Below are 25,791 nucleotides of genomic sequence, written 5' to 3'. Positions count from 1 at the left end.
TTCACTTTTTTTGAGACTACATGATTAGCATCTGGGTAAACTGAAAAATTTATCATTATGCAATACTTTTTTATCCCTAAAAAGTTATTTTGCCTGAAACTCTATTTTATCTGATAATAATATAGCTATAACAGCTTTATTTTGGTTAATATTTGTCTGGTAAATATGATTTTTCATGTCTTTCTTTTTTAGTTTCAGTATTGCTGTATCCTATGTAGAATGTGTCTCTTTTAAATAGCTTAAAACTAGATGTAAATAAATATCTAGTTTGAAAATCTTTTTACTGGAGAATTTAGTCTATTTTGTTATGAATACAAATGTATCTTTAACTTAATTAATTTAATTCTGTAATTGTCTTTTGTGTCTTCCACTTTTCTGTATTGTCCTTCTTACCTTACTTCGAGTAATATTCTTAATTCCATTTTTTCTCTACCATTTGGAAGTACTGCTTTTATTTTAGCAGCTATCCTTAAAATTCTAACAAACTTAATATGTAAATTAGTCAATATCTTTACCTTTTCTCAAAAAAATTAGAGTCCAGAATCATTTTAACTTCAAAGATTTCTCATCTATTTTTTCATATGATTGTGGTAAAATGCTTTACTTCTATCTTTTTGAACTTCTCAAATTAGATAATTTTTATATAATCAACTTTTTAAAGATTAACCACAAGTTAACTAAATTGTCATGATTTCTTCTTATATGTAAGGGCCTTTTTTCTGAGATCATGGTTATTATTTCTAAACCACATTCTTCAGAATTTTGTTCAGTGTTGATCTGTTGGTTTGTGGGGTTTTTGTGTCTGTTGTTAGGTTTTTGTCCCCATTAAAGATGTCTTTATTTTGCTTTCACATAGGGGTGATAATTTAGCAGGGCATGACTATAAGTTATTATTTTGAGGATTTAAAAAATGTTTTAATTTTTAATTCTTGTGGGTACATAGTAGGGTATATACAGTTATGGGACACAAGAGATGTATTGATACAACATGCAACGTATAATAATCACATCCGGGAAAATCGGGTATCCATCCCCTCAAGCATTTATCCTTTGTGTTACAAACAAGCCAGTTATACTCTCTTAGTTGTTTTTAAATGTACAATTAAATTACTACTGACTGTAGCCACCCTGTTGTGCTACCAAATACTTGGTCTTATTCATTCTTTCTATTTTTTTTTGTACCCATTAACCATCCCCACCTCCCCCAAGCCCCTCACTACTTTTCCCAGCCTCTGGTTACCATCCTTCTGACCTTTATCTCCATAAGTTCAATTGTTTTGATTTTTAGATCTTTGGGGATTTTTTCTCCTCAGTAATTTGAATACGCTCTTTCTCTTTATTTTAGCTTCCATTGTTGCTATTGAGTAGGATGTTGACAGTGTGTGTTGTCTTCTTGTACGTATTCCATCTTTTCTCTCTGGTTGCTTTTAAAATCTCGGTGTCTTTGATGTTCTGCACTGCCACTATAATGTGTAGCTGTTTGTGTTGAACCTGCCTAAGATTTATGTATAGTTATGCACTGTATGACAACCTTTCAGGCAACAGTGGTCCCATAAGATTATAATATCATATATATTTTTCCTCTATCTTTTCTATGTTTAGATACACAAATACTTACCATTGTGTTACAACCGCCTACAGTATTCAGTATAGTAACATGCCATATATGTTTTTAGCTTAGTAGCAATAGATTATATAGCCTAAGTATCTAGTAGGCTATATGATCTAGATTTGCGTAAGTACACTCTATGATGTTTGCACAACGATGACATCACCAATACATTTCTCAGAACTTATCCCCATCATTAAGTGATGCATGATTACTTCCTTAATCTTCAAGATTAACATCTTAATAAATTTGGGGAAATTCTTAGCCATTATCTTTTCAAAATCTTGTCTCTTCCAGTTTCTCATGTCAATCTTTCTGGAACTTCAATTAAACATGTAATTGATATCCATATTCTAACATCTGTATGTCATCCTCTTTCTTCTATATTCATGTCTTTGTGTCTTCAGGCATTATTATTATTTTGGATAATTCAGATCTATCTTCTGATTTACTTATTCTTTCTTATGTGTAATCTGTTGCTTAATTTATTCCTTGAGGTTTATTTGGTGACTATGTTTCTTATTTCAATTACTGTATTTTTCATGTCTACAAATTCTTTTATTTTTAATTTTACCTGGTCAATTTTTGTTTTTTCTTTCTTTTACTTCGTCATTTTTTAATGGTCTCTTGTTTCTTTCAAGTCTCTCTCTTTTATTTCTGTGAACATTTTAAGCATAACATTTTATACTCTACATTTGAGAATTCTAATATCTGAAGTGCTTTGAAACATAAATGTGATGCTTTTAAAATTTACTTCTGGCCATTAATGTTTATCTCATACATTTGGTAATTTTTGTTGGTCATAATTTGTAGAAATACTACAGTGTCTGGATTTGGGGTATATTCATTCAAAACGAGTCTGTACTGCTATCACCAGATCCCCAGGATGTTATCAACCTAAGAACAGTTTAAATTAATATCTAGGCTTGGGATTTCCAATACCATGAAAGTAGAATAAATTTAGACTTACAGGAGGACAGCCTTGTGGTTTCTCAAGGAAACCTCTATTTTTATTTTTTCACCAGAGCTACACCCTAAAACAAACATTTTTCTGGTTGGCTCCCTTTGTTGGCAGATAAGTATTTTTTTTTCCCCCTAGCTTGTCTTTTCACTGAGAATGAAGTCTTTAAAACTCCCAGCTTTAGGGCATCTCAATTTTGCTTCACCATTTTGCCCAGCCAAAAGCCTTGCCTCTTGTTCCCCTGTCCAAACATTAAAACCAAGCACTATTTTATTTTATTTTTTATTTTATTTTATTTTATTTTGAGATGGAGTTTCGCTCTGTTGCCCAGGCTGGAGTGCAGTGGCATGATCCCAGCTCACTGCAAGCTCCGCCTCCCGGAATCACACCATTCTCCTGCCTCAGCCTCCCAAGTAGCTGGGACTACAGGCCACCACACCCAGCTAGTTTTTGTTTTTGTTTTTGTTTTTGTTTTTTGTATTTTTAGTAGAGATGGGGTTTCACCACGTTGGCCAGGATGGTCTCGATCTCCTGACCTCGTGATTCACCCGCCTCGGCCTCCCAAAGTGCTGGGATTACAGGCATGAGCCACTGTGCCCAGGCAAAACTAATCTACAGAGGTAGAAATCAGAATAATGGTTATCTTTGAGGGTACTGCCTGAGAATGGGCATGAAGGAGCCAGTTTAGATTTAGAAAATGTTTTAAATATTTACAAATATTACACATCTGTAAAAATTAATCGTGTTTTACACTTTAGATCTATGCATTTTACTGACTATTGGCTTTATCACATCAAAAAAAATATGCAAACAAGGTTCTGGGTTCCTGTTATTGGCAGATATTCCTGATTTCTCTTACTTTTTAAAAAGAGAGCATCCATGCACATAAAATAATTCTGGTTATATTTTACCAAAATTCTGTGTTTGTAGTGAGTTTTTCATCCACTCCACCATAATGTTGATGTGTATCTCACATGCCACTCTTCTAATTCTGATACTGTTTTTGGAGACTTTAGTATTGTTTAAATATTCCAGTTGGATTTTTAAATTAAACGTCAGGCCTTTTTCTCTGCTGTGAGGGAAATAAGGTAAGGTGTGTGAATCCTCCGTGAGAGGACCTTTAGTGGTAGAAATGGTGCTCTACAGGTAGGGTCAAGACTGACAAATCGACTTTCCCTTCCCAATCATGGAGGACAGATGTCTGTTTATTTTAGAAGGATTCAGCTAACCATTCTCCCCTCACCCTCTATCACCCTCTTTTTTCTTTTCTTTTCTTTTTTTTTCTGAGATGGAGTCTCACTCTGTCTCCAGGCTGGAGTGCAGTGGCACGATCTCGGTTCACTGCAACCTTTGCCTCCAGGGTGCAATTAATTCTTCTGCCTCAGCCTCTTGAGTAGCTGGGACTACAGACATGCGCCACCACACCTGGCTAATTTTTGTATTTTTAGTAGAGACAGGGTTTCACCATATTGGCCAGGCTGGTCTCAAAGTCCTGACCTCAGGATCCACCGGCCTTGGCCTCCCAAAGTGCTGGGATTACAGGTGTGAGTCACCGTGCCTGCCCACCCTCTTTTTCCTTTAAAGTGAGGCACCCATGTGTGTCTATGACAGTTGTTAATAGATTGAAATGTGACCTGTTAAGATTACGTTGAAGTCCTAACCCCTAGTACCTTTTAATGCGACCCTTATTTGAAAATAAGGTATAATAACTGTAGATGTAAACAGTAAGTTAAGATAAGGTCATACTGAATTTAGGATTGGCCCTTAATCCAGTATGACTGGAGTGAAACATATGGGGAGAACATATAATTGGGTTATATGTTCACAGCAGATTGGAGTGATGCAGCAGCAAGCCAAGGAATGCTGATGATTGACAGCCATCACTAGAAGGTAGGAAGAGGCAAGGAAGAATTCTATTCAGAGTGTCAGAGGGAGCATGGCCCTGCTGACACCTTGATTTTGGACTTACAGTCTCCAGAACTTTGAAAGAATACATTTCTATTGTTTTAAGCCACCCAGTTTGTGGCATTTTGTTATGGCAGTCCTAGGAAATCAACACAAGGATTATTGTAAGTTTGGTGAAGAAAGACCGCAAATGGACAGGAGGTGACTCAAGGTCGGTCTTTGCCTTATCTCAAGTCATAAGTTGTGGGTTGGGAGCCCGTTGGTCCTGAAGTTTAGTCAGGAACAAAGATAAATGCACTCCAAAATTATTACATAAGTCATGGGAGAGAGTTCAATTTCCAAACATTGATTTATATCTAACATTTCCAGGGTCCATCTGTTGTATAAAACAAGGTGTATCTTGGCTTTAGAAAGCCAAAATTCTTGCCAGGAATTGGGTTATGATTTTCCTGCCCAAAGCATTTCATTCGACAATCTACCTGGCAAATGGGGAGCAGTTGTGAGCCAGGAAGCTCCTAAGGCTGGATATCTTAGTGAAATGAACAAGGAAAACTGGAAAGTGGAGGAAAAACAGTCCTTTCTATTTTTTCATTTAAAATTCAGGGAAGGATTTAAAGCATAGGCATTGAGGTACCTCTCAAGGATACACATCTATTTATATTTTTCAGAGATCAGGAGGAGAATGCACATAAAGCCTTTGAAAATGTGTGTGAACAAACATCTATGTGAACATATGGCAGGGGAGTGTGATCCTGTTAAACACTCGCTGTGTTTGGTAGGAGTAAAGAGCTAGAATGCCTGCTCACTTAGTTCCTCCCACCCCCGCAGATGTGTAAGTCTTAGCAGGTGGGAGGATCTGTGGCTTGCTTCCTGAGGTCCATGTAGGAAGGACAAACTTCAGCCCTAACCTCAACTAAGGAGTGCTTTGTCCAATGCAAAAGCAGTATCAGGACACAAATGGAGAGTACATGTTACTCTAAGGTAGAGCCTAGAAAATGTGTGGAAGCAAGATGCACAGTGCAGAGGAACTGCACTGATGTGTTGATAGGGCTGTCAGTACCTATGAGCTCTATATGACATTGAGAGGCCATGTGCCAAGTCAAACCTTCCTCCACACCCTGCCAGGCCTCTCTGCCATTGATGGCCAGCTTTAGAACAAATGCAGCTTTAGGATCTGAAATGGCTGTGGCCTAAAACCTCCACTAGAAACTGGGAAGGCTCTTTGGCACATGCTGTTTCTTTTACTCTGGATACTCTTCCTCTCTCTGCTGGCTCCTCCTTCAGGCCTCAGCTTATTTGTCATCTGCTCAGGGAAGAGTCACTGATCAGCACGTTCTTCTTATACTCAAAATTTTGCACATTTGTAGTAACACAATTTCGTTTACAACCATTGTTTAATACTATTGTCCTTCTCATCAGATTGTAGGAGATTCTTTTCTGCTCACTGCCATTTTCCTGAAGCCTATAGAATGCCTGACATATAGTAGGCATTTGAGAAATACTGTTGACTAATTGGCTATCCAGTATCCACCCACTTGAAAAAAATGCTTATAGTTTATTCTCAAAAAAAGGAAGAAGGGTGTGGTGAAAGATACTTTAAAAAATTCCACATTTTCAAAGAACTCCTTCACCTTTAAAATGGAAGGAAGGAAATAAGGAAGGGAAGAAAGGAGATAAATGGAAAATGAACAAGGGTTATGAAGAAGCAAGTCACAGAAGAAATTCAAACGGCCAACAAATATATGAAAAGATGCTTATTCAGACTAGTAGTCTGGGAAATTAAAGTTAAAAACAATATTTTATGCCCTTAGATTGGCAAATTAAAAATATTGACAAAATTCACTTTTAGCATGGATTTAGGGAATAAGATTGCTGGTATACACTATTGGTAATTCACAATAGTGCAATGTATATGGAAGATACTGGTATTAAGTTTTAAATTTTTAACTGTGCCTATATTTACAGGATTATTTACTAGGGAAAAACTAGAAACAACTTAATCTTATATAATAGGGAAGTAGTTAAATAAATTATAGTACATTCTTGCTATGGATTGCCATAGGTATTGACACTGATGAAAATCTCTATAAAATTTGTTTAAAAGGAAATTGTAGGACAATGTATACAACATAATATCAATTAAGTAAAAATAGGGCTGGGTGAGGTGGCTCAATGTATATAATATAATCTCAATTAAGTAAAAATAGGGCCGGCCAAGGTGGCTCACACCTGTAATCCCAACACTTTGAGAGGCTGAGGTGGGAGGATCACTTGAGCTCAGGAGTTTGAGGCCAGCCTGGGCAACATGGCTAAACCTTGTCTCTACAGAAAAACTACAAAATCAGCTGGGCGTGGTGGCTGGCACCCAGCTACTCAGGAGGCTGAGGTGGGAGGATCGCTTGAGCCTGGGAAGTGGAGGCTTCAGTGAGGCAAGATCCTGCCACTGCACTCTGGCCTGGGTGACAAAGTGAGACCCTGTCTCAAAAACAAATACATAAATAAAAATAAAAGTATATTTTCCAAAGGAAAAGGTTTCAGAAGATTCACACTGTATTTAATAGTTGGTGTGAATCCTTTGAGACCTTTTCCCCTGAGGAAGTGAGAATGGGGGTTTAACTTTTCACAATGAACAGGTAGTGCTTTTTTAAAGAGAACTTTATTGAAGTATGATGGACATAAAATAAATTGCACATACTTAAGTGTCCAACCTGTTAAGTTTTGATATTGTATACATCTGTGAAACCATCATCACAATCAAGATATTATCCATCATCCCCCTAAACTTCGTGTCTCTTTGTAATCCCTCTTTTCTGCTCCTTTCCGACCCCACTCCTATCCGCTAGCAACCGCCAATGTACTTTCTCTCACTATGTATTAGTTTGCATTTTCCAGAATGTTATATAAATGGAATCACACGATTCTGGCTTCTTTCGGTTGGCAGAATTATTTTGAGATTCATCCATGCTGTTGCATTTATAAACAGTTTACTCTTTTTTATTGCTCAGTACTATTCCTCCGTATGGATCAATCACAACTGGTTTATCCATTCACTTGTTGATAGACATTTGGATTGTTTCCAGTTTACGGCTATTACAAATAGAGCTGCTATAAGCATTTGTGTACAAGTCTTTGTAAGAACGTATGCTTTTTTCCCTGTTGGGTAAATAGCTAGGAATGGAAGGCTGGCTTTGTTTAGCATTTTAAGAAATTGCCAAAACGTTTTCAAAGCTGCCGAACCATTTTATGATTCCACCAGAGACAGGAGTATGGGGCTGAGGTAAGAAATGGTCCCTTCACCAACCTCGGATGAGGTAATGACAGTAACCATCAGCTCACAGTATAGGCCTAATCAGGGACTGTCCGTGCTAAAATGTGTCTAGTTCTCTTTAGTCAGATTCCTTTGAGAGTGTGATTAGGCTCACGGTCGGTGTGGCGTGTAGGACGGCACACACATGGACAAATGCTAGGCAGGAATCGCCCACGCTGTAAAGGGCGATGGCCTGAACAAAAACTACCGCAGTTGGGATGGAAAGGAAAGGGCTGAAGTTAGAATGGTTGAGAGTTGGTAAGAGGGGAGAGAGGAGGACGCCTAGGGTTTAGCGACCAGGTGATGGTGGTGCAAGCAGACGGGAGGAGTGGGTTGGCGGGAGGAAAAAGAGGCTATTTTTGGTTTGTCACCTGTGAGTCGCCTACTGGACACAAGGACGAAGCTGTCGGGAAAGTGATGGTAAGTGTACACATCTGCGTGGAGATCCAGACTTCTGGTGCAACATCTAGGTTTAGGTGAAGTATCAGAAGCAGTTATAGTCAACACATTCGTATCTTTCAGAGCAATCATTTCTACACCCCACGAAAAACACCGAATCCGTGGTCTCCCCTCCACAGACACGCCCAGAACATGCGCAATGACGTCAGCCTTGTTGACTAGTATCCCACTCACTCAATTCTGCGCATGCGTACAGCGCATGCGCACCATCCTCTACTGCTGCCGCTCCCTACTCTGGGCGTCGGCACTACCTCCCTCTCCGTGGGCCCCGCCCAGGCGGCTGCCCGTGACCTGCCTGGGCGCGGGGAACGGAAAGCCGGAAGGGGCAAGACGGGTTCAGTTCGTCATGGGGCTGTTTGGGAAAACTCAGGAGAAGCCGCCCAAAGAACTGGTAAGGGCTACGGCGGCGGCAGATAAGCGGGTGGATCTGTGTGGGGCGAACTGGAGTTGGTAATTGACAGGACACTCTTCTCCCCACCGCCTGCCCGATACCGACCGGCCCCCATTTCCGGGGCCTCCCACTCGACTGGGGGGCCCGGAGGAAGATTCTTTAGGAGTTGGCTTTGGGGAGCGAGAGCTCCTGGTGCCACTCTCTACCAGGTAGCCGAGGGGTGGATGAAGAGTTTCTTCACCTCGCCACCGAGCGCGTAGGCAGCAACACCGTCCTGGCCTTGGAAACCCCTTCCCCCTGTGCGCGTTGGTACGACCCGCCCGGAACCTTTTCCCTGCGTAGTCCCCACCCCTTACGCCCGTCTGCGGACCGTCCGGAGAACCTTCCCTTGCCCGGAGCGTTGTTTGGAGCTGGCCGGGTCGCGTCTGCCGGAGGAGCCTGGCACGTGCCGCCTGTTCTGGGTCCTCCCCGTTGTGTTGAAAAGGAGACTGTTTCCTCTTTCCCCAGCCCTACAACCTTGTGTTGACCCTTGTTACATATTATATAGCAGGGCAGGGACTCGACCCAGAAGGATGTTACAGAAGATAGCTCTGGACCCAGCTTCGAATTCTCGTTACCTATTAATTGAGATAATATTGGGAGGCAAGCAGTTGAAAGTTCCCTGCAGTCAGTCAACCTAAGTTTGAATCCTGCCTTTCCACATCTCACCTCTGTGATCTCTGGAAAGTTCACTTCTCAGTGCCTTAGTCTTCTCGTCTGTCAAGCCAGAATAATAGTAGTGTCATCTCAGAGTAATTGAAGATTCAGGGATGTAAAGTTTTCATATTGGTATTTAGGGCTAATTCTTTAAATACGGCACAGCCTTGCTACTCAAGTGCCAACCAGCAGCATCAACATCACCTTGGAGCTTGTTAAATCTCCAGACCCACTGACTCCAGACCCACTGAGTCAGATTTTGAATTCTGACAGGCTCCCTAAGATGGGTGTGCACATCAGTGCTTTCAGAAGCACTGCTCTACCACACCTAGGCTTGTCCATAATGGAAAAAAAAATCCTGAAATTCTTTAATAAATGATCTTACCTGTTCAGCTCTAGCAGGCACATTTTAGAAACCAATCTTACGCATCTTGCAGTTCCTGGCACATAATGTGCGTTAATGTAAATTTTTTGTTGTGTTGTTAATCAAAGGCCCTAGAACAGTAGACACTCATTTTCGTCAGGAAACTTACTCAGTTTTGCTCCTTGGTAAAATAGAAATCGTGGCGCTTAAATGAAATAACGGTGTAACATCACTTTGGAAACTATAGAACGTTATATAGATGCACATTTTGTGACATCTGTATATTCTAAGATTCTTGTTATTGTAGAAGTGTGGTAGGGAGAGATTATTTATTGCCTTCAGTATTTGACCTTGGCATTGCCATTCGTAAATTGAGTTAAGATTATGGAGAAACAAAAAGATCATAGGGAAATGGTTGCTTTACTGTTTAAACTAGTCTCCAGTATATGTATTACTATACTACTATAGTATATTATACACTTAGATTGCTTTTAAATGATAAATACAATTGCTAAGAACACGATGTTAGTACACTCTTCAGTAGGGTAATCTACCTGAGAAAGCTGATTGACACTGGAAAATGGCAGGGTTGATGCATGAGATTGGTTTATAAAACTATGCTTGCCAGAGCCAAACAGGTAAGATCATTTATTGAATAAACATTTTAGGTTTTTTTCCCCCCATTATGGACAAATCTGGGTATTGTAGAGCAGTGCTTCTCAAGTATTAATATGCACACTAATCATTAGGGATCTTGTCAGAATTCAAAAATCTGATTCAGTAGGTCTTAGATAAGGCCTGAGAGTTCTAATAAGTTCCCAGGTGATGTTGATGCTGCTGGTCTGCACTTGAGTAGCAAGATTGTAGAGTGAATTAAGATTAGCCCTAACTACCACCACCTTTACCTAACATATTGAACCAGACATTGTGTTAAGCATTCTGCAGTGTTGTGAATTAGGAACTATTATTATCTCCACTTTACAGGTAGCAACCAAGGCATACAGTATTTAGGTAATGTGCCCAAGGTCATATAATTTGTGAATTACAGCACCAGAGGTTATGTATTCTAAGGCCTGTACTTAGAACTACCATGCCATTTATGCTGTGTCCCAAAGAGGGATTATAAAGGTGAAATAAGAAGCCAAAAAACTTAATTTCTAGCAAATAAGATAAACATTTTAAGAACAAGTTTGGATAGGGCACCTGATACGGTTTGGATCTGTGTCCCCACCAAATCTCATGTCAAATTGTCATCCCCAGTGTTGGAGGTGGGACCTGTGTATGAGGTGATTGGATCATGGGAGCGGATTTCTCATGAGTGGTTTAGCACTATCACCCTTGGTACTGTCCTTGAGATAGTGAGTTCTCATGAGATCTGGTTGTTTAAAAGTGTGTAGCACCTTCCTCCTCATTCTCTCTTACTCCTGCCATGTAAGATGCCTATTTCTTTGCCTTCCCCTATGATTGGAAGCTTCCTGAGGCCTCCCCAAAAGCTTCTGCTTCCTGTACAGCCTGCAGAACCGTGAGCCAGTTAAACCTCTTTTCTTTTTATTTTTTTTATTTTACTTTAAGTTCTGGGTTACATGTGCAGAACGTACAGTTTTGTTACATATATACACGTGGCATGGTAGTTTGCTGCACCCATCAACCCATCACCTACATTAGGTATTTCTGCTAATGTTATCGCTCCCCTAGCCTCCCACCCCCAACAGGCCCTGGTGTGTCATGATCTCCTCCCTGTGTCTATGTGTTCTCATTGTTCAACTCCCACTTATGAGTGAGAACATGTGGTGTTTGGTTTTCTGATCTTGTGATAGTTTGCTGAGAATAATGGTTTCCAGCTTCATCCGTGCACCTGCAAAGGACATGAACTCATCCTTTTTTATGACTGCATAGTATTCCATGGTGCCACATTTTCTTAATCCAGTCTATCACTGATGGATATTTGGGTTGGTTACAAGTCTTTGCTATTGTGAATAGTGCCACAGTAATTTTTTTTTGTTTGTTTTCGAGATGGAGTTTCGCTCTGTCACCTAGGCAGTGCAGTGGCGCGATCTTGGCTCACTGCAACCTCTGCCTCCTGGGTTCAAGCGATTCTCCTGCCTCAGCCTCCCGAGTAACTGGGACTACAGGTGTGTGCCACCACACCTGGCTAATTTTTTGTGTTTTTAGTAGAGACAGTATTTCACTGGGTTAGCCAGGATAGTCTCGATCTCCTGACCTCGTGATCCACCTGCCTTGGCCTCCCAAGTGCTGGGATTACAGGTATAAGCCACCGCGCCTGGCCCTCTTTTCTTTTTATGAATTACCCTTAGGTATTAGGTATTTCTTTATAGCAATGTAAGAACCGATTAATACAGTACGACATACACAAGTATAGGAGTTCAGTGGTTGGAGTGATTATCTCTAGGCTGAGATGGTCAGAAACAGTTGACCTTTCACTGTCGTGTGTTCCATCCCCTTCCTGAATGGGTTCTTGATTATTTAGTAGGATTTTTAGTGTTAGGTGATCAACTTTATCTGGTGCTGGAGATATCCTGCCCAAGATTTTCTTCAAGTTGCTCCTCAGGTCTTCAAGGTACCCCTTCAGTTTTGATGATATGTTTTAGTTTGTTAGAAGAATGTCCATCCACTTTAGAGTCAGCTTCTACCAAGTGCTGCTAGGCTTTCTCTCACATCTGTGACTTGTGACCAAAGAAGGCGTTTTGTCACCAGCCTTGGTTACTTAGCATGAGTCTGTAATTCAAAAAAGTGCCAGTAAAGCAGGGATGGTGTATTAATCAGGGTTTTCCAGAGAAGTAGAACCAACAGATGGATGGATAGATAGGTAGTTGAGAGGGAATTTAATATGGAAATTGACTGGGGATTTTGAAGGCTGAGAAGTACTGTGATATGCTGTCTGTAAGCTGGAGACCCAGAGAAGCCAGTGGTGTAGCTCGGTCCGGGGTTGAAGGCTGGAGAATGTAGTGAGTTGGGGTAGCACTGATGGAGGTCCCAGAGTCCAGAGAGTAGAGAACCTACAGTTCTGATGTCCAAGAGCAGGAGAAGGCTATCCCAGATTCAGAAGAGAGCAAGAATCTGCCTTCTGCCTTTTTTTATATCCAGACCCTCAACTGATTGGATGATGCCCACTCACATTGGGTGGGGGCTGATCTTTAGTTCACTGATGGAAATGCCAGTCGCTTCCAGAAACACCCTCATAGACATATTCAGAAATAGTGCTTTACCAGCTATCTGGGTATCCCTCAACCCAGCTGAGGAGATACCTAAAATTAACCATCACAGATGGGAAATACTTTTTTCTCTGTAGAACTGCTGATGCACTGATAAAGTATTGAGAGCTGTATATGAATACGAAGCCAAGTAATGTTAGTTTGGCTGTTTTTTTTTCTTTTAAGGGAGAAAGAAAATACTTAAGAGGCCAAGTGAAGGAAATTTTTTAAAGATAAGAAAAAGTTGGCAGAAATGGAAGAGGCGTTAGAGAGAGAGGGAATTGACTAAATGCTGTAGTCTCAGCTGGGCATTTTTGAGTTGGGATAAGCTTACAAGACAGCTCCTTCCGTTGGGGGCTGAAAGATGCAGACATGTGGGTCTGGGTCCTGGCACAGTATAAGCAGCGGCTAGGTGTAGTCATGTCACACCATCATGATTGTCACACATGGTACCATTTAGGCCATGGTGACAGGTCAATTCGGGCAAGTAAGATACATTATAGGTGGTTTCTCCAGAGCTCTGATATAACATGCAGCATTCAGTGGGTGCTAACTAAATATTTGTTAAATGACGAGTGAGTGTCAGAATAAAGTTTAGTAGGGTTTAAGGTCAGGTAGTCCCAAGATGAGCAATATTTCAAGGAACTCTCTAGGGAAACATTAACTATATTAGGAGCCTCTACAGACTAAAGTCTTTGCCCCTGCACAAACTTTGATGGAGACATCTTAGTGGTGAAACCTATTCTGTTTTAAAGGATGCAAGTAAAGACCAGACTGGGCCTGCTGAGGATAAGGATGCCTTAAAATCCATTTAGAAACCTGTGACAATCTTGGGGTGGGAATCAGGAGGACATGGAATTCTGCTGGAAAGAGATTCTTCTCTTAGACTTGAGGTTCTGCTGGGAAAATTGTTCTGTCTTACTTAGGGACTTCACTAATTTAGTCTTGGGGTAGAGTGCCCCCTTCCGTGGCATCTGAATTCTTAAATCATGTGACTTACTTATGTTCTTAGACTGGGTCATGACTCGTGGTTGTGGATTCTATCAGAAAAGTGAAGAAAATGAGAAGGGGAGATGGAGAAAAAGATAAAGCTTCATTCACTTAGTTCGTACAACAAATATCGAGAGATTTTGGTGTGCATTGGATTGGAATAAGGTTTACAAAAATAAGACACTATATGATGACTTAAAAGAATGTGGAGGAGACTGACATGTAAGTAAACACTGTAGGGAGATAGGAGCAATAATTTAAGCATGTACAAAGTCTTTGATGCCATAGTGGAGGGAGTGATTATTCAGAATGCGGAAGGGAAGCTGGTCAGGGAGGGTCTCTGGGTCTTGTCACAAGTGGCATTCACCAGGTGGACAGGTAGGTATAGGATCAGGAAAGGGGAGGCATCCCTAGTAAAGTGAACTGAATATGCAGGGTTTAGAAGTGTGGAACATATGTTAGAGGAACTAGGGAAAACATTCAGAATGGTTGGAGGATGAAATGCTGTTCTGAGTGGAATGCAAGAGGAGTGATGGTAGTGGTAAGATGTAACATTGGAGAGATAGTTAGGGGGCAGATTAATAAAGGTCTCTGTGTCATGCCTACTAAAGATGGGAAGCATTCAGAACAGTGGGTTAGGGCAAGAACTAGAAGTAAGAGATTTAGGTAGGGAGGCCGGTTAGTAGCCCAGGTGATAGATGATGTGAGCCTTAGAATGGCAATGGGAATGGAGAGGATAGGATGAGTTTTAGAAATATTTAGCATAGATAGTCAGAATTTGCTGAACTACTGCATGTGGGATGAGTGCAAAGATGATTCTTAGGATTCTGTTTAACCCTACCCCAGTCAAACCTGTTCAACCCCCTGAATGGCAGTGCCATGAGCTGAAATGGAGAGAATTCAGGAAAGGAGCAAATTGTATGGGAATGGTGATAGTGAAGAAGGAGCCAGAGCTTAGTTTTGGACAGCATTTAAGAAATGAGAGAAGACAGACACAGGGAAATCCTGAAAGAATATTTTTCTCTTCTGCTTTGTGTCCTCAGCAAAATTGTAAACTTAAGAGCAAAGATTGTATTTCTATTTACTCTCTATCATCCACTGGGCTGGCATAATGTTGAACTTCCTCAGGAAGAGTAAAGTGCTCATCAGGTGCTTGTTTCATGGACAAGTAGGGATGGTGTGCCGTGTCCCACCCGCGTATCCTGGCCCAACGACGGATGAAAGAATGCACTCAGACACAGGTATCCAGTGAAAGAGCCTAGGGGACCAGGCTGCTCACAGACCCTGAGGAGGGTGTTGTAGTAATCACGGCCCTGACAAGCCGGGCGTGCAGGCGTTTCACTACAGATTTAATGACAAAGGCTTTGAGCCAACACGCTTGTGGGTAATTAACACCCCCACCTTCCTGGAGAGAGCAGTTCTGCTGGCGGATGATTAAAGGCCAGCTTCCCAGGCCTAAGTAAACTAACTTATCTAGATCAGTTTCTTTACATCCCCTTGAGAATCTGGCTGCCTTCAGCCAAATCCTTTTCTGAAGCTTTTGTAAAACCTCCTGACCTTCCATGAAGGTTTGTATCTTTTTGCAATTTTTCCCACCACTGTGACCAATCTCCTACAATGGTGAGAGAAAACACTTGGACATTTGAAATATAGCATGATTAAGCTGATATATAGTCAGCTGACAGTGACAGGAATAGGCAGATTTTGATCTAAGGTCACTTGTATTTGTTGCTTTTGGCTGATTTATAGTTTTATGTATATTTTAGATTGTCTTGAAAGATATACAAAATCCTACATTGCCTCCAGGAGAGAAGCTAGGTAGCCGAGGGTCAAAAATGGGAAGGAAACTTATTTTTCACTATTTGCCTATTGAATTTGTTCCATTTAAATGTATTATCTAGTCTGAAATTATCTTAAAAATGTTTTCTGGAGTCAGTATTTTCCTATTTTAAATTGATTTTATGTATTTCTGTTTTTTTTTTTTTTTAAGGATTTGCTTGTTATATTTTTCCAGTCCTTTAATTTCGCTCTTAAATATGTTAAAAAAAAATCTTTAATATTTTAAAGTTAAAAAACAGAGGATAACATATCCATTGTGGCAGGCTGAAAAAGTCCCCCAACCCCAAAGAGATCAGGTCCTAATCCTTGGAACCTGTATATGTTCCTTATTTGGAAAAAGGGTCCTTACAGGGATGACTAAATTAAGGTTCTTGAGATGGGGAGTTACTCAGGTGGCCCCTAAATGCAATTACCTGTATCCTTATAAGAGGGATTTAGAGGGAGATTTGAGATACACAGAAGAAGAGAAGGCAATGTGAGGATGGAGCAGAGAGACAGCATTGAAGATGCTGGCCTTGAAGATTGGATGATGAGGCTGCAAACTAAGGATTACTGGTAGCCATTAAAAGTTGGAAGGCAAGAAATGGATTCTTCCCTAGATCCACTAGAGGAAGCATGGCCTTCCTGCTACCTTGATTTTGGCTTAGTGATACTCAGATTAGAACTGTGAAACAGTACATTTATTATTTATTATTTATTTATTTATTTATTTATTGGAGACAGTCTTGCTCTGTCGCCAGGCTGGAGTGCAGAGGTGCCATATCGGCTCACTGCATTCTCCGCCTCCCGGGTTCAATTGATTCTCATTTATGTTTTAAGTACTTTGTTATGGCAGCCTCAGGAAACAATACACTTACTCTCTTTATCCCATTTTCTTACATCAGCACACAGAATGACAGTCACTGTCCTAAATTTGGTATGATTCCTTTCTGCTCAGCATTGTTTGTGTATTTTGAAAATGAAGTTTATTCATACCAATATATATAGATGTATTTCATGTATTTTAACTCCATGGAATTTGATTGTATAAATTTATGACAATATATTAGTTCTAAGGCCGGGAGTGATGGCTCATGCCTGTAATCCCAGCACTTTGGGAGGCTGGGGCAAGCGGATCACTTGAGGTCAGGAGTTCAAGACCAGCCTGGCCAACATAGTGAAAGCCCGTCTCTACTAAAAAATACAAAAATTAGCTGGGTGTGGTGGCAGGCGCCTGTAATCCCAGCTACTCAGTAAGCTGAGGCAGGAGAATCGCTTGAACCCAGGAGGCAGAGGTTGCAGTGAGCCAAGATCACCCCACTGCACTCTAGCCTGGGCAACAAAGCGGGACTCCATGTCAAAACACACACACACACAAACACACACACACACACACACACATTTATTTTATTGATGGACTTCTAGGTTGTTTCCTTGTGTAATACAACAATGCAGTGAACATTCTAATACCTGTATGCTTGTGTATTTGTGAGAGAGTTTCTTTAGGCTATATACACGGGAAGTTATTGGATCTTAGGATATGACTTCTTTGTACAAAAATACTGCCAATTGGTTTCTAAAGGGTTGAACTGATTTATACATTTTCCAGCAATGTATGAAAGTTGCTTGTCTTTAGATCTTCTCTAGCACTTGTTATTAACTGAATTTTTGACTTTTGCCAGTCTTAGAGGAATGAAATGAATATCAAGCTTTTTCCTGATTAACAGTGAGATTGAACATCTTTATCTTCTCCAATTATGTGACTTGTCATTTCACTAGTGTATATATTATCATAAAGACCTTGTCAAGTTTAATTTCTTCTTAAAATAGAACACCTATGAAATGCCAAGTACTTTATTTTAAAATTTTATTATGAAAATTTTTAAATTTTTAGAAAAGTAGAAGTAATAGCAGTTCTTAGTACATTTGGGTTGCTATCACAAAATACTACAAGCTGGGTAATTTATAAACAACAGAAATTTATATTCTACAATTTATGGGGCCGGGAAGTCTGTGATTAAGGCACTGACAGATATAGTGTCTGGTGAGGGCACTGCTTTTTGGTTCATAGATGGTGTCTTCTTGCTGTCCTCACATGGTTGAAGGGGCAAAAGAGCTCCCTTGGGTCTACTTTATAAGGGCATTAATCCCATTCCTAAGGGACCTAATCACCTCTCAAAAGGCCCCACCTCCTGATACTATCACCTTGAGGATTAGGATTTCAACATACGAATTTGGGGACATGCACCAACATTCATACCACAGCAAATAGTACAATGAAAACCTGTATAATCAAATGTTGATAGCACTTTGCTGTTATTTGATATATATTTTTCAGCTGAGTCATTTTGAAGTAGATTATAAATATAACACATTTTGCAACATTTCATATTGCATCTCTAGAATATATGGAAATTCTATATAACGAAAATACCTTCATATCATTGAATATCTAGTCCCTATTTAAATTTTCGCAAGTGTTCCCAGTATGTCTTTTATAACTTTTTAAAACTTAGGATTCAGTGAGGTTTGTGTTTGGCTGTTACTTGATTTTATTTAAAAATCCCGTTTTGGGTCAGGCTCGGTGGCTCACACCTATAATCCCAGCAGTTTCGGAGGCCGAGGCGGCTGGATCATGAGGTCAGGAGATCGAGATCATCCTGGCCAACATGATGAAACCCAGTCTCTACCAAAAATACAAAAATGAGCTGGGCGTGGTGGCGCACACCTATAATCCCAGGAGGCTGAGGCAGGAGAATCGTTTTAACCAGGGAGCGGGATGTTGCAGTAAGCCAAGATTGCGCCACTGCACTCCAGCCTGGCGACAGAGCAAGACTCCATCTCAAATAATATTAATAATAATAATAATAAATAAAAATCCCCTGCTTTCTACTTACAGCATTGTAAGAATAAAGACTTGTTTGTAAAGTAGGGCATTTGTTTTGTAGAATGTTCCTTGTTCTGGATTTGTCTGTGTCTTGTGGTTAGTTTTTTTTTTTCCCCCCCAACTTTTAAGTTCAAGGGTATACGTGCAGGATATGCCGGTTTGTTACATAGGTAAACATGTGCCATGGTGGTTTGCTGTGCACATCATCCCATCACCTAGGTATTAAGTCCAGTATCCATTAGCTGTTCTTCCTGATGCTCTCCCTCCCCCACCACCCCCCAAACTCCCCACCCCCCCGCACTGGCTGACAGGCCCCAGTGTGTGTTGTTGCTCTCCATGTGCCCATGTGTTGTCATCATTCAGCTCCCACTTATAAGCGAAAACATGCGGTGTTTGGTTTTCTGATCCTGCATTAGTTTGCTGAGGATAATGGCTTCTAGCTCCTTTCATGTCCCTACAAAGGACATGATCTTGTTCCTTTTGTGGTTAGCTTTTTTCTCTACCCTTTGCGTTTTCTATTAAATGGAAGTTGGGTCTAAGTTTGACAAGATCCAAGTTAAACAATTTTAGCAAGAATGTCTCACAGGCAACCTGTGTACTTCATAGTGTATCACATCAGGAGGCATATAATGTCTGTCTGTCTCGTAATTAATGATGCTAATAACTTTAGCCACCTGGTTGAGTTAGTGACACACCAGATCTCTACATTATTTTCTTCCTTTTTATGCTAGTAACTAACCTGAGGGGTGATATTTTAGCACCATGTGAATGTCCAGTTCTTCAGTAACCCTTCACTTAGACACATTAACGTTTATAGATGTCCCTTTCTGGAATCAGCTATTCTCTAAGAGTTTTTAGAGTGGTGATTTTTCTAATTCTCTGATTTCTTTTTCATTTTTAGCTGGCAGTCTTCTGTAAAGATCTGTCTCTTATTAGCTGGGGTATTTGGTTACCTTGACATATAGTTTCTATTGAAAATGCAGGATAAGTGCTTAATGCTTTTTATTTAATCGCTAATATTTAGAATAAAGAATTGGTATAATAGTATCCGGTGGTATCAAATGCATTCTCTCTCCACCTGTGCCTCTCAGAAGCACCATTTTGGACTCATGGATTTTTGTATATTTAGTGTGTTATAGCCCTAACCATTATTCTGTTTGATGCTGAAAAATGTATACATTTGGTCAGTGGGAGCTATTTCAAGCCAGTTCCTATCTGCTTTTAGCATAATTTTACTGATCTTTGAATACTTCCTTGTTTTCTAGCATATATCCTGGTGTGATATATGAATTCCTTGCCTGAGACCTGAAATCGGCCATTTCTCCAAGATGCAGTGGTTTCTTTTAGCAGGAATGCTATTTAGAAACCAAAATTTGAGTGCACATGATGCTTCTTGCTACTTGAGTGTCCCTGCTTCTAAGCATTTTTATGGAACAGAACTAGGAAACATGTTCTTTAAAAAATCATGAAGGTGTTTATAGACCAGGTTGCTTTGAACCAACCCTTTGCCAAAAATAACTAAAAGAGCTAAACAAAAAATGTAACTATTTGAAATCACTGAAAGCTACCAGGGCAGTGAGAAATTGCAAAATCAAGATCTCAGCAAAGAGGGAAGCTCAGTTACATGAGCCCAATCTCTTGGAACTACCTTCCCCCTAAAGAGATCCTCTAATTCCTAATGCAGTGGCTGACAAATAGAATTTGAGTAGAGTTTTTGACAAACCCTGTGGTTGGGGAGTATAAAAATTGGAGTTCATGGCCAGGCATGGTGACTCACACCTGTAATCCTAGTACTTTGGGAGGCTGAGGTGGACAGATCCCCTGAGGTCACTAGTTCAAGACCAGCCTGGCCAACATGGTAAAACCCTATGCCTACTAAGAATACAAAAAGTAGTCGGGTGTGGTGGCGGGCATCTATAGTCCCAGCTACTCGGGAGGCTGAGGCAGGAGAATTGTTTGAACCTTGGAGGCAGAGGTTGCAGTGAGCACTACTGCACTCCAGCCTGGGTGACAGAGAGAGACTCCATCTAAAAATAAATAAATAAATAAATAATAAATTGGAGTTCGTAAGTAGATATTCAGGGCTTTTGGTTGGGACTCTGAAAGAATCCCCTTTAGCAATAATAGTGACCTGGAAATAGACTGGCTTTCACAAAGACTGAAGACCAGTTTCAAATAATCTCTATCCCCTGATAGGATTAATTACGATTAGTTAAGAACCAATTGCCAGGACACTTAAGCTATATGTTTGCCAGAAGCAAATGTAATTCCTCTTTGGAAGAAGACAATATCATTCAGAAACTTAAATTATCCTGCAGATTTTCATATGTAGTTGTTTCTCAGTATCTGAGGAGGAGTGGTTCCAGGGTCCCTCCGCCCATACCAAAATCCATAGATGCTTAAGTCCTTGATTTAAAAAGAAAAAGGTAATATTTGCATATAATCTATGTACATCCTCCTGTGTACTTTAATCTCTAGATTATTTATAATACCTAATACAATGTAAATGCTATGTAAATAGTTGTTGCACTGTATTTAGGGAATAATGATAGGATCTATATGTGCCATACAGATACAGCCAACCATTTGTTTTTTTAAAATATTTTTTAACTGTAGTTGGTTGAATCCACACATGCAGAACCCATGGATGTAGAGGACTGACTGTACAATATTGAGAATTCCATTCTTAAAAAATAAGTAAATGCCTTTTATTTATTACCATTTATATGGTTACAAATATTATCTCCCAGTTTGTAACATTTTTCTTTTTTTTTTTTGAGATGGAGTCTCACTCTGTCACCCAGGCTGGAGTGCGGTGGCGCGATCTTGGCTCACTGCAAGCTCCGCCTCCTGAGTTCACACCATTCTCCTGCCTCAGCCCCCCCGAGTAGCTGTGACTACAGATGCCTGCCACCACGCTTGGCTAATTTTTTGTATTTTTTAGTAGAGACAGGGTTTCACTCTGTTAGCCAGGATGGTCTCCATCTCCTGACCTCGTTATCCGCCTGCCTCAGCCTCCCAAAGTACCGGGATTACAGGTGTGAGCCACCGCGCCTGGCCAACATTTTACTTTCTTAATGGAGTCATGGTGAATAAAAATTTGTAATTTCAATATAGATAAAAATAACAAGCCTTTTCCTTTTAGTGGTTATTGCTTTTGTGTCTTGTTTAAGAACTCCTTGTCTAACCTGAAATCATAAATGTGTTCTCCTATACTATCTTCTTAAAGCACCACAGTTTTGCATTCCAAATGTTTTCAGTCCACCTAGAATGAATTTCAGTGAAGGATGGAACAGGAATTCAATCATTTTGTTTTCTATTTGTCTTAAGCCGTCTCTCAGCATTATTCATGGAAAATACCCTCTTAATGGTGTTAGTTTCCTTTGCCTAGTTTGGCATATAATAGACTCTCTATGAATGACTTTGAATAAAGGATAATATTTTGGTAGTGTGAAACTCTAGAGGTTCCTTGTGGTTTTCAAATATATTGTATAATTTACTAATTGATTTTTTTATTCTGTACTCCTTATGTTCTGTTTTACTGATCAATTATAAGGGCCTCTCGTACTACTGAAATCCTATCGGCACTAAATTAATATTTGTCGAATTTTCTTTACATCTGTTTTAAATTTCCTGTTGTTTATTGTAGTGGTCTTTACAATTATGAGACTTGCTTGATACATTTTCTTGAGCTCTTTGTCTTAGACTGTGTTTCTTAACTTGAACATAACATTACAGTCACCTAAAGAGATTTTAAATGCTACCTGTCATTTGGGCTCTACCCCTGGCCCAGTTAAATTAGTATTTTTAAAGGTTCCCAGTTGACTTTTGTGTAGTTCAGGTGGAGAAGCACGGGTCTGAGACATGACTGGATACTTTGGTTCTTCAGATTTCTCTTAGGTAAGTTTTTCTTTTTTGCAAAGCCCCTTTTGATTTTATAAGTTTAAAAGGAATTTCTCTTTTTGACAGATTTTATGAAACTTTTACTCTTTGACATTTAAAAACATACATAGAAAGTTTCTGAAGATTGTTACATAAGTGTTATTTATGGCTGAAATTTTTTGTCCCATCACATTTTGTATTCCATGCAATTAAATTCAACAGATATTTATTGTCCTTTGTGCCAGGTATTATGCAAGGGCTTGGTGAATAAGAGAAGGTCTTTGACTTTCTGGAGCTTATAGTCTATACTTATAAGTAGCTCTCCAAAAGAGGTGGGGGTATAGGGTGCTGTGCAGTTGTACTGCCTGGAGGGTTGAACCTATTCTGTGAGTCAGGGAATGTCTCCCTGAAGTAACATTTAAGCTGAGACTTTAAGAACAAGTTCAGAAAACACATTCTTTAGATAAACTGGACTTTTTCAAAGTTAAAAACTTTTGTATTTCAAAGGACATTATCAAGAAAGAAGACTTTCTTGAATGGAAGAAAATATTTGCAAATCATGTATCAATGAAAGGTCTACTACTATCAGAATGTATAAAGAACTCATACAACCCAACAAACAGACAACTCAATTAAAAAATGGACAGAAGATACGAATAAACAATTCTCCAGAGGAGATACAGAAATGACTAACAAGCACATGAAAAGATGTCCAACTTCAGCCGGGCGCAGTGGCTCATGCCTTTAATCCCAGCACTTTGGGAGGCTGAGGCAGGTGGATCACCTAAGGTCAGGAGTTCGAGACAAGCCTGGCCAATGTGGTGAAATCCCATCTCTATTGAAAACTCAAAAATTAGCTGGGCATGGTGGTGAGCATCTATAATCCCAGCTACTTGGGAGGCTGAGGCAGGAGAATCACTTGAATGCTGGAGGTGGAGGTTGCAGTGAACTGAGATTGCGCTAAGGGAGGAGACCACCCCTCATATCGTCTTACGCCCAATTTCTGCCTCCAAAGAAAGAAGAAGTAAAAACTAAAAGGCAGAAATGAAATCCACAGGCAGACAGCCCGGCGCCACACCCTGGGCCTGGTCAAGATTGACCCCTGACCTAATCGGTTGTGTTATCTATAGATTACAGACATTGTATAGAAATGCACTGTGAAAATCTCTATCCTGTTTTGTTCCGATCTAATTACCGGTGCATGCAGCCCTAGTCACGTACCCCCTGCTTGTTCAATCAATCACGACCCTCTCACATGCACCCCCTTAGAGCTGTGAGCCCTTAAAAGGGACAGGAATTGCTCACTCGGAGAGCTCGGCTCTTGAGACAGGAGTCTTGCCGATGCCCCCGGCCGAATAAACCCCTTCCTTCTTTAACTTGGTGTCTGAGTATTTTTGTCTGCCGCTCGTCCTGCTACATTTCTTGGTTCCCTGACTGGGAAGCAAGGCGATTGGTGGATGGTCAAGGCAGCTCCTTAGGCGGCTTAAGCCTGCCCTGTGGAACATCCCTGCAGGGGACTCCGACCAGCCTGAGTGACGCGGATCCTGAGAGTGCTCCCGGGTAGGCATTTGCCCCAGTGAGACGCTTCGCCTGAGCAATGTGTGGCAGGCCCCCGTGGAGGATCAACGCAGTGACTGAACACCAGGAAGGAGTGGGCACTTGGAGTTTAGACATCTAAAACTTGGTAAGACTAGTCTTTGAAACTTGCCCACTCCATTTGAGTGGAAGCATGGCCTGATCACCCATGGTGTGCCTTTATTGGCACTTTGATTTTGGTTTTGACTTGGTTTGAATTGCTTGACAGGATTTGTCTTGGGAACTTGCCTACTCCATTTGAGTGGAAGTGTGGCTGATCACCCACAGTGTGCCTATACTGGCACTATGGTTTTTGTTTTTGACTTGACTTGGATTGCTTGATACTTTGGTTTTGGTTTTGACCTGGCTTGAATTTCCAGATACTCTGATTTTGGTTTCGATTTGGGTTTGATGTAAACTACAAAAGTGTGTGTGTGCCCTTTTTACCCGTTGTTTTGTGATGTGTGTGTGGTGTGAGTGTGGTGTTTTGTCTCAAGGAAACATGGGTAGGCATAAAGTAAGCCCACCCCACTAGGAGCTATGTTGAAAAATTTCAACAAAAGGATTTAAGGGAGACTATGGAGTACTATGAAACCAGGAAAACCTAAAACTTTGTGTAAGATAGACTGGCCAGCATTAGAGGTAGGTTGGCCATTAGAAGGAAGCCTGGACAGGTCCCCTGTTTCAAAGGTATGGCACAAGGTAACCTGTAAGCCAGGGCACCCAGACCAGCTGCGGTACATAGATACTTGGTTACAGCTGGTTTTAGACCCCCCCACCCCCAACACACAGTGGTTGAGAGAACAGCAGCATAAGCGGCTGGCAGAGGCAAGGAAAGACCAGCAGAGACAGAGAAAGGAAAGAGACAGAGGAAAAGAGGCAAAAAGAGAGAAAGAGACAGGCAAAGAGGGAGTCAAGGAGAGAGAGAGAGTAAGAGAGAGGCAGAGAGCGAGAGAGAGAGAGAGAAGGATAGAGGCAAAAGGAAAGTCAAAGAGAGAAAGATGATTTAACATTAACCACTGAAAATTCCCTTAACCCAGCAGGTTTCCTAACAGGAGATCTAAATCTTAATTGCCATATGGATGTCTGACTGGACCTAGGAGGAACTCCCTTCAGGACAGGATAATTGATGGTTCCTCCCGGGTAATTGAAAAAAACAAAAAAACAAAACAAAAAAAAACTAAAAGTCTTTTAGCACATGTACCACCCCTAGAATTTCTAGTAAACCAGCACCAGCCTGAAGATCACATTCTCATCAAAGGGTGGAAAGAAGAAAAACTTGAGCCAGCCTAGGAAGGACCCTACCTTGTGCTGCTAACCACCGAGACTGCCGTTCGTACAGAAAAAAAAAAAAAAAAAAAGGATGGACTCATGACACCTGAATCAAGAAAGTGCCACCCACTCCAGAGTCGTGGGCCATAGTCCTAGGGGAAAACCCTACCAAACTAAAGCTAAGAAAAATTAAACTCTTTTCATCTATTCTATTACTCTTTCTTCTTTCCTTGTTCTATTGCTGACCATCTAGTCAGCAACAACCAAGTCAATTTCACCACAAACTATTGCATATAATGCTTGCCCTGTTATACCCTGTGAGGACTTGCCAAGTCAAAGACAGCTTTCTATTTCAGAAAAGCAATTTTGTCCCTCCTGACTCTCCTTAGACAGGGCATTAGTAAACTAGGACCATTTAATCCGGGGAGATTTCGATAAAGATCCCAGTGCCAACCAGGAGTCT

At 40.5% G+C, this 25,791-nt stretch overlaps 1 protein-coding gene across 1 annotated transcript in view; it reads left to right on the top strand.

The window, feature by feature from the left end:
• Positions 1 to 8,465: 8,465 nt before the first annotated feature.
• CHMP3 (charged multivesicular body protein 3) overlaps positions 8,466 to 25,791 on the top strand; it is a 61,073-nt gene continuing 43,747 nt past the window's right edge. The window contains exon 1 of the mRNA XM_007969981.3: positions 8,466 to 8,632. Coding sequence (XP_007968172.2) covers positions 8,588 to 8,632 — 45 coding nt within the window. The 5' untranslated portion in view covers positions 8,466 to 8,587. The remainder of the gene's footprint in view (positions 8,633 to 25,791) is intronic.

This window comes from Chlorocebus sabaeus, chromosome 14 (assembly GCF_047675955.1).
Source record: "Chlorocebus sabaeus isolate Y175 chromosome 14, mChlSab1.0.hap1, whole genome shotgun sequence".
NCBI lineage: Eukaryota > Metazoa > Chordata > Mammalia > Primates > Cercopithecidae > Chlorocebus > Chlorocebus sabaeus.
This window is presented reverse-complemented; position numbering and strand designations above follow the sequence as displayed.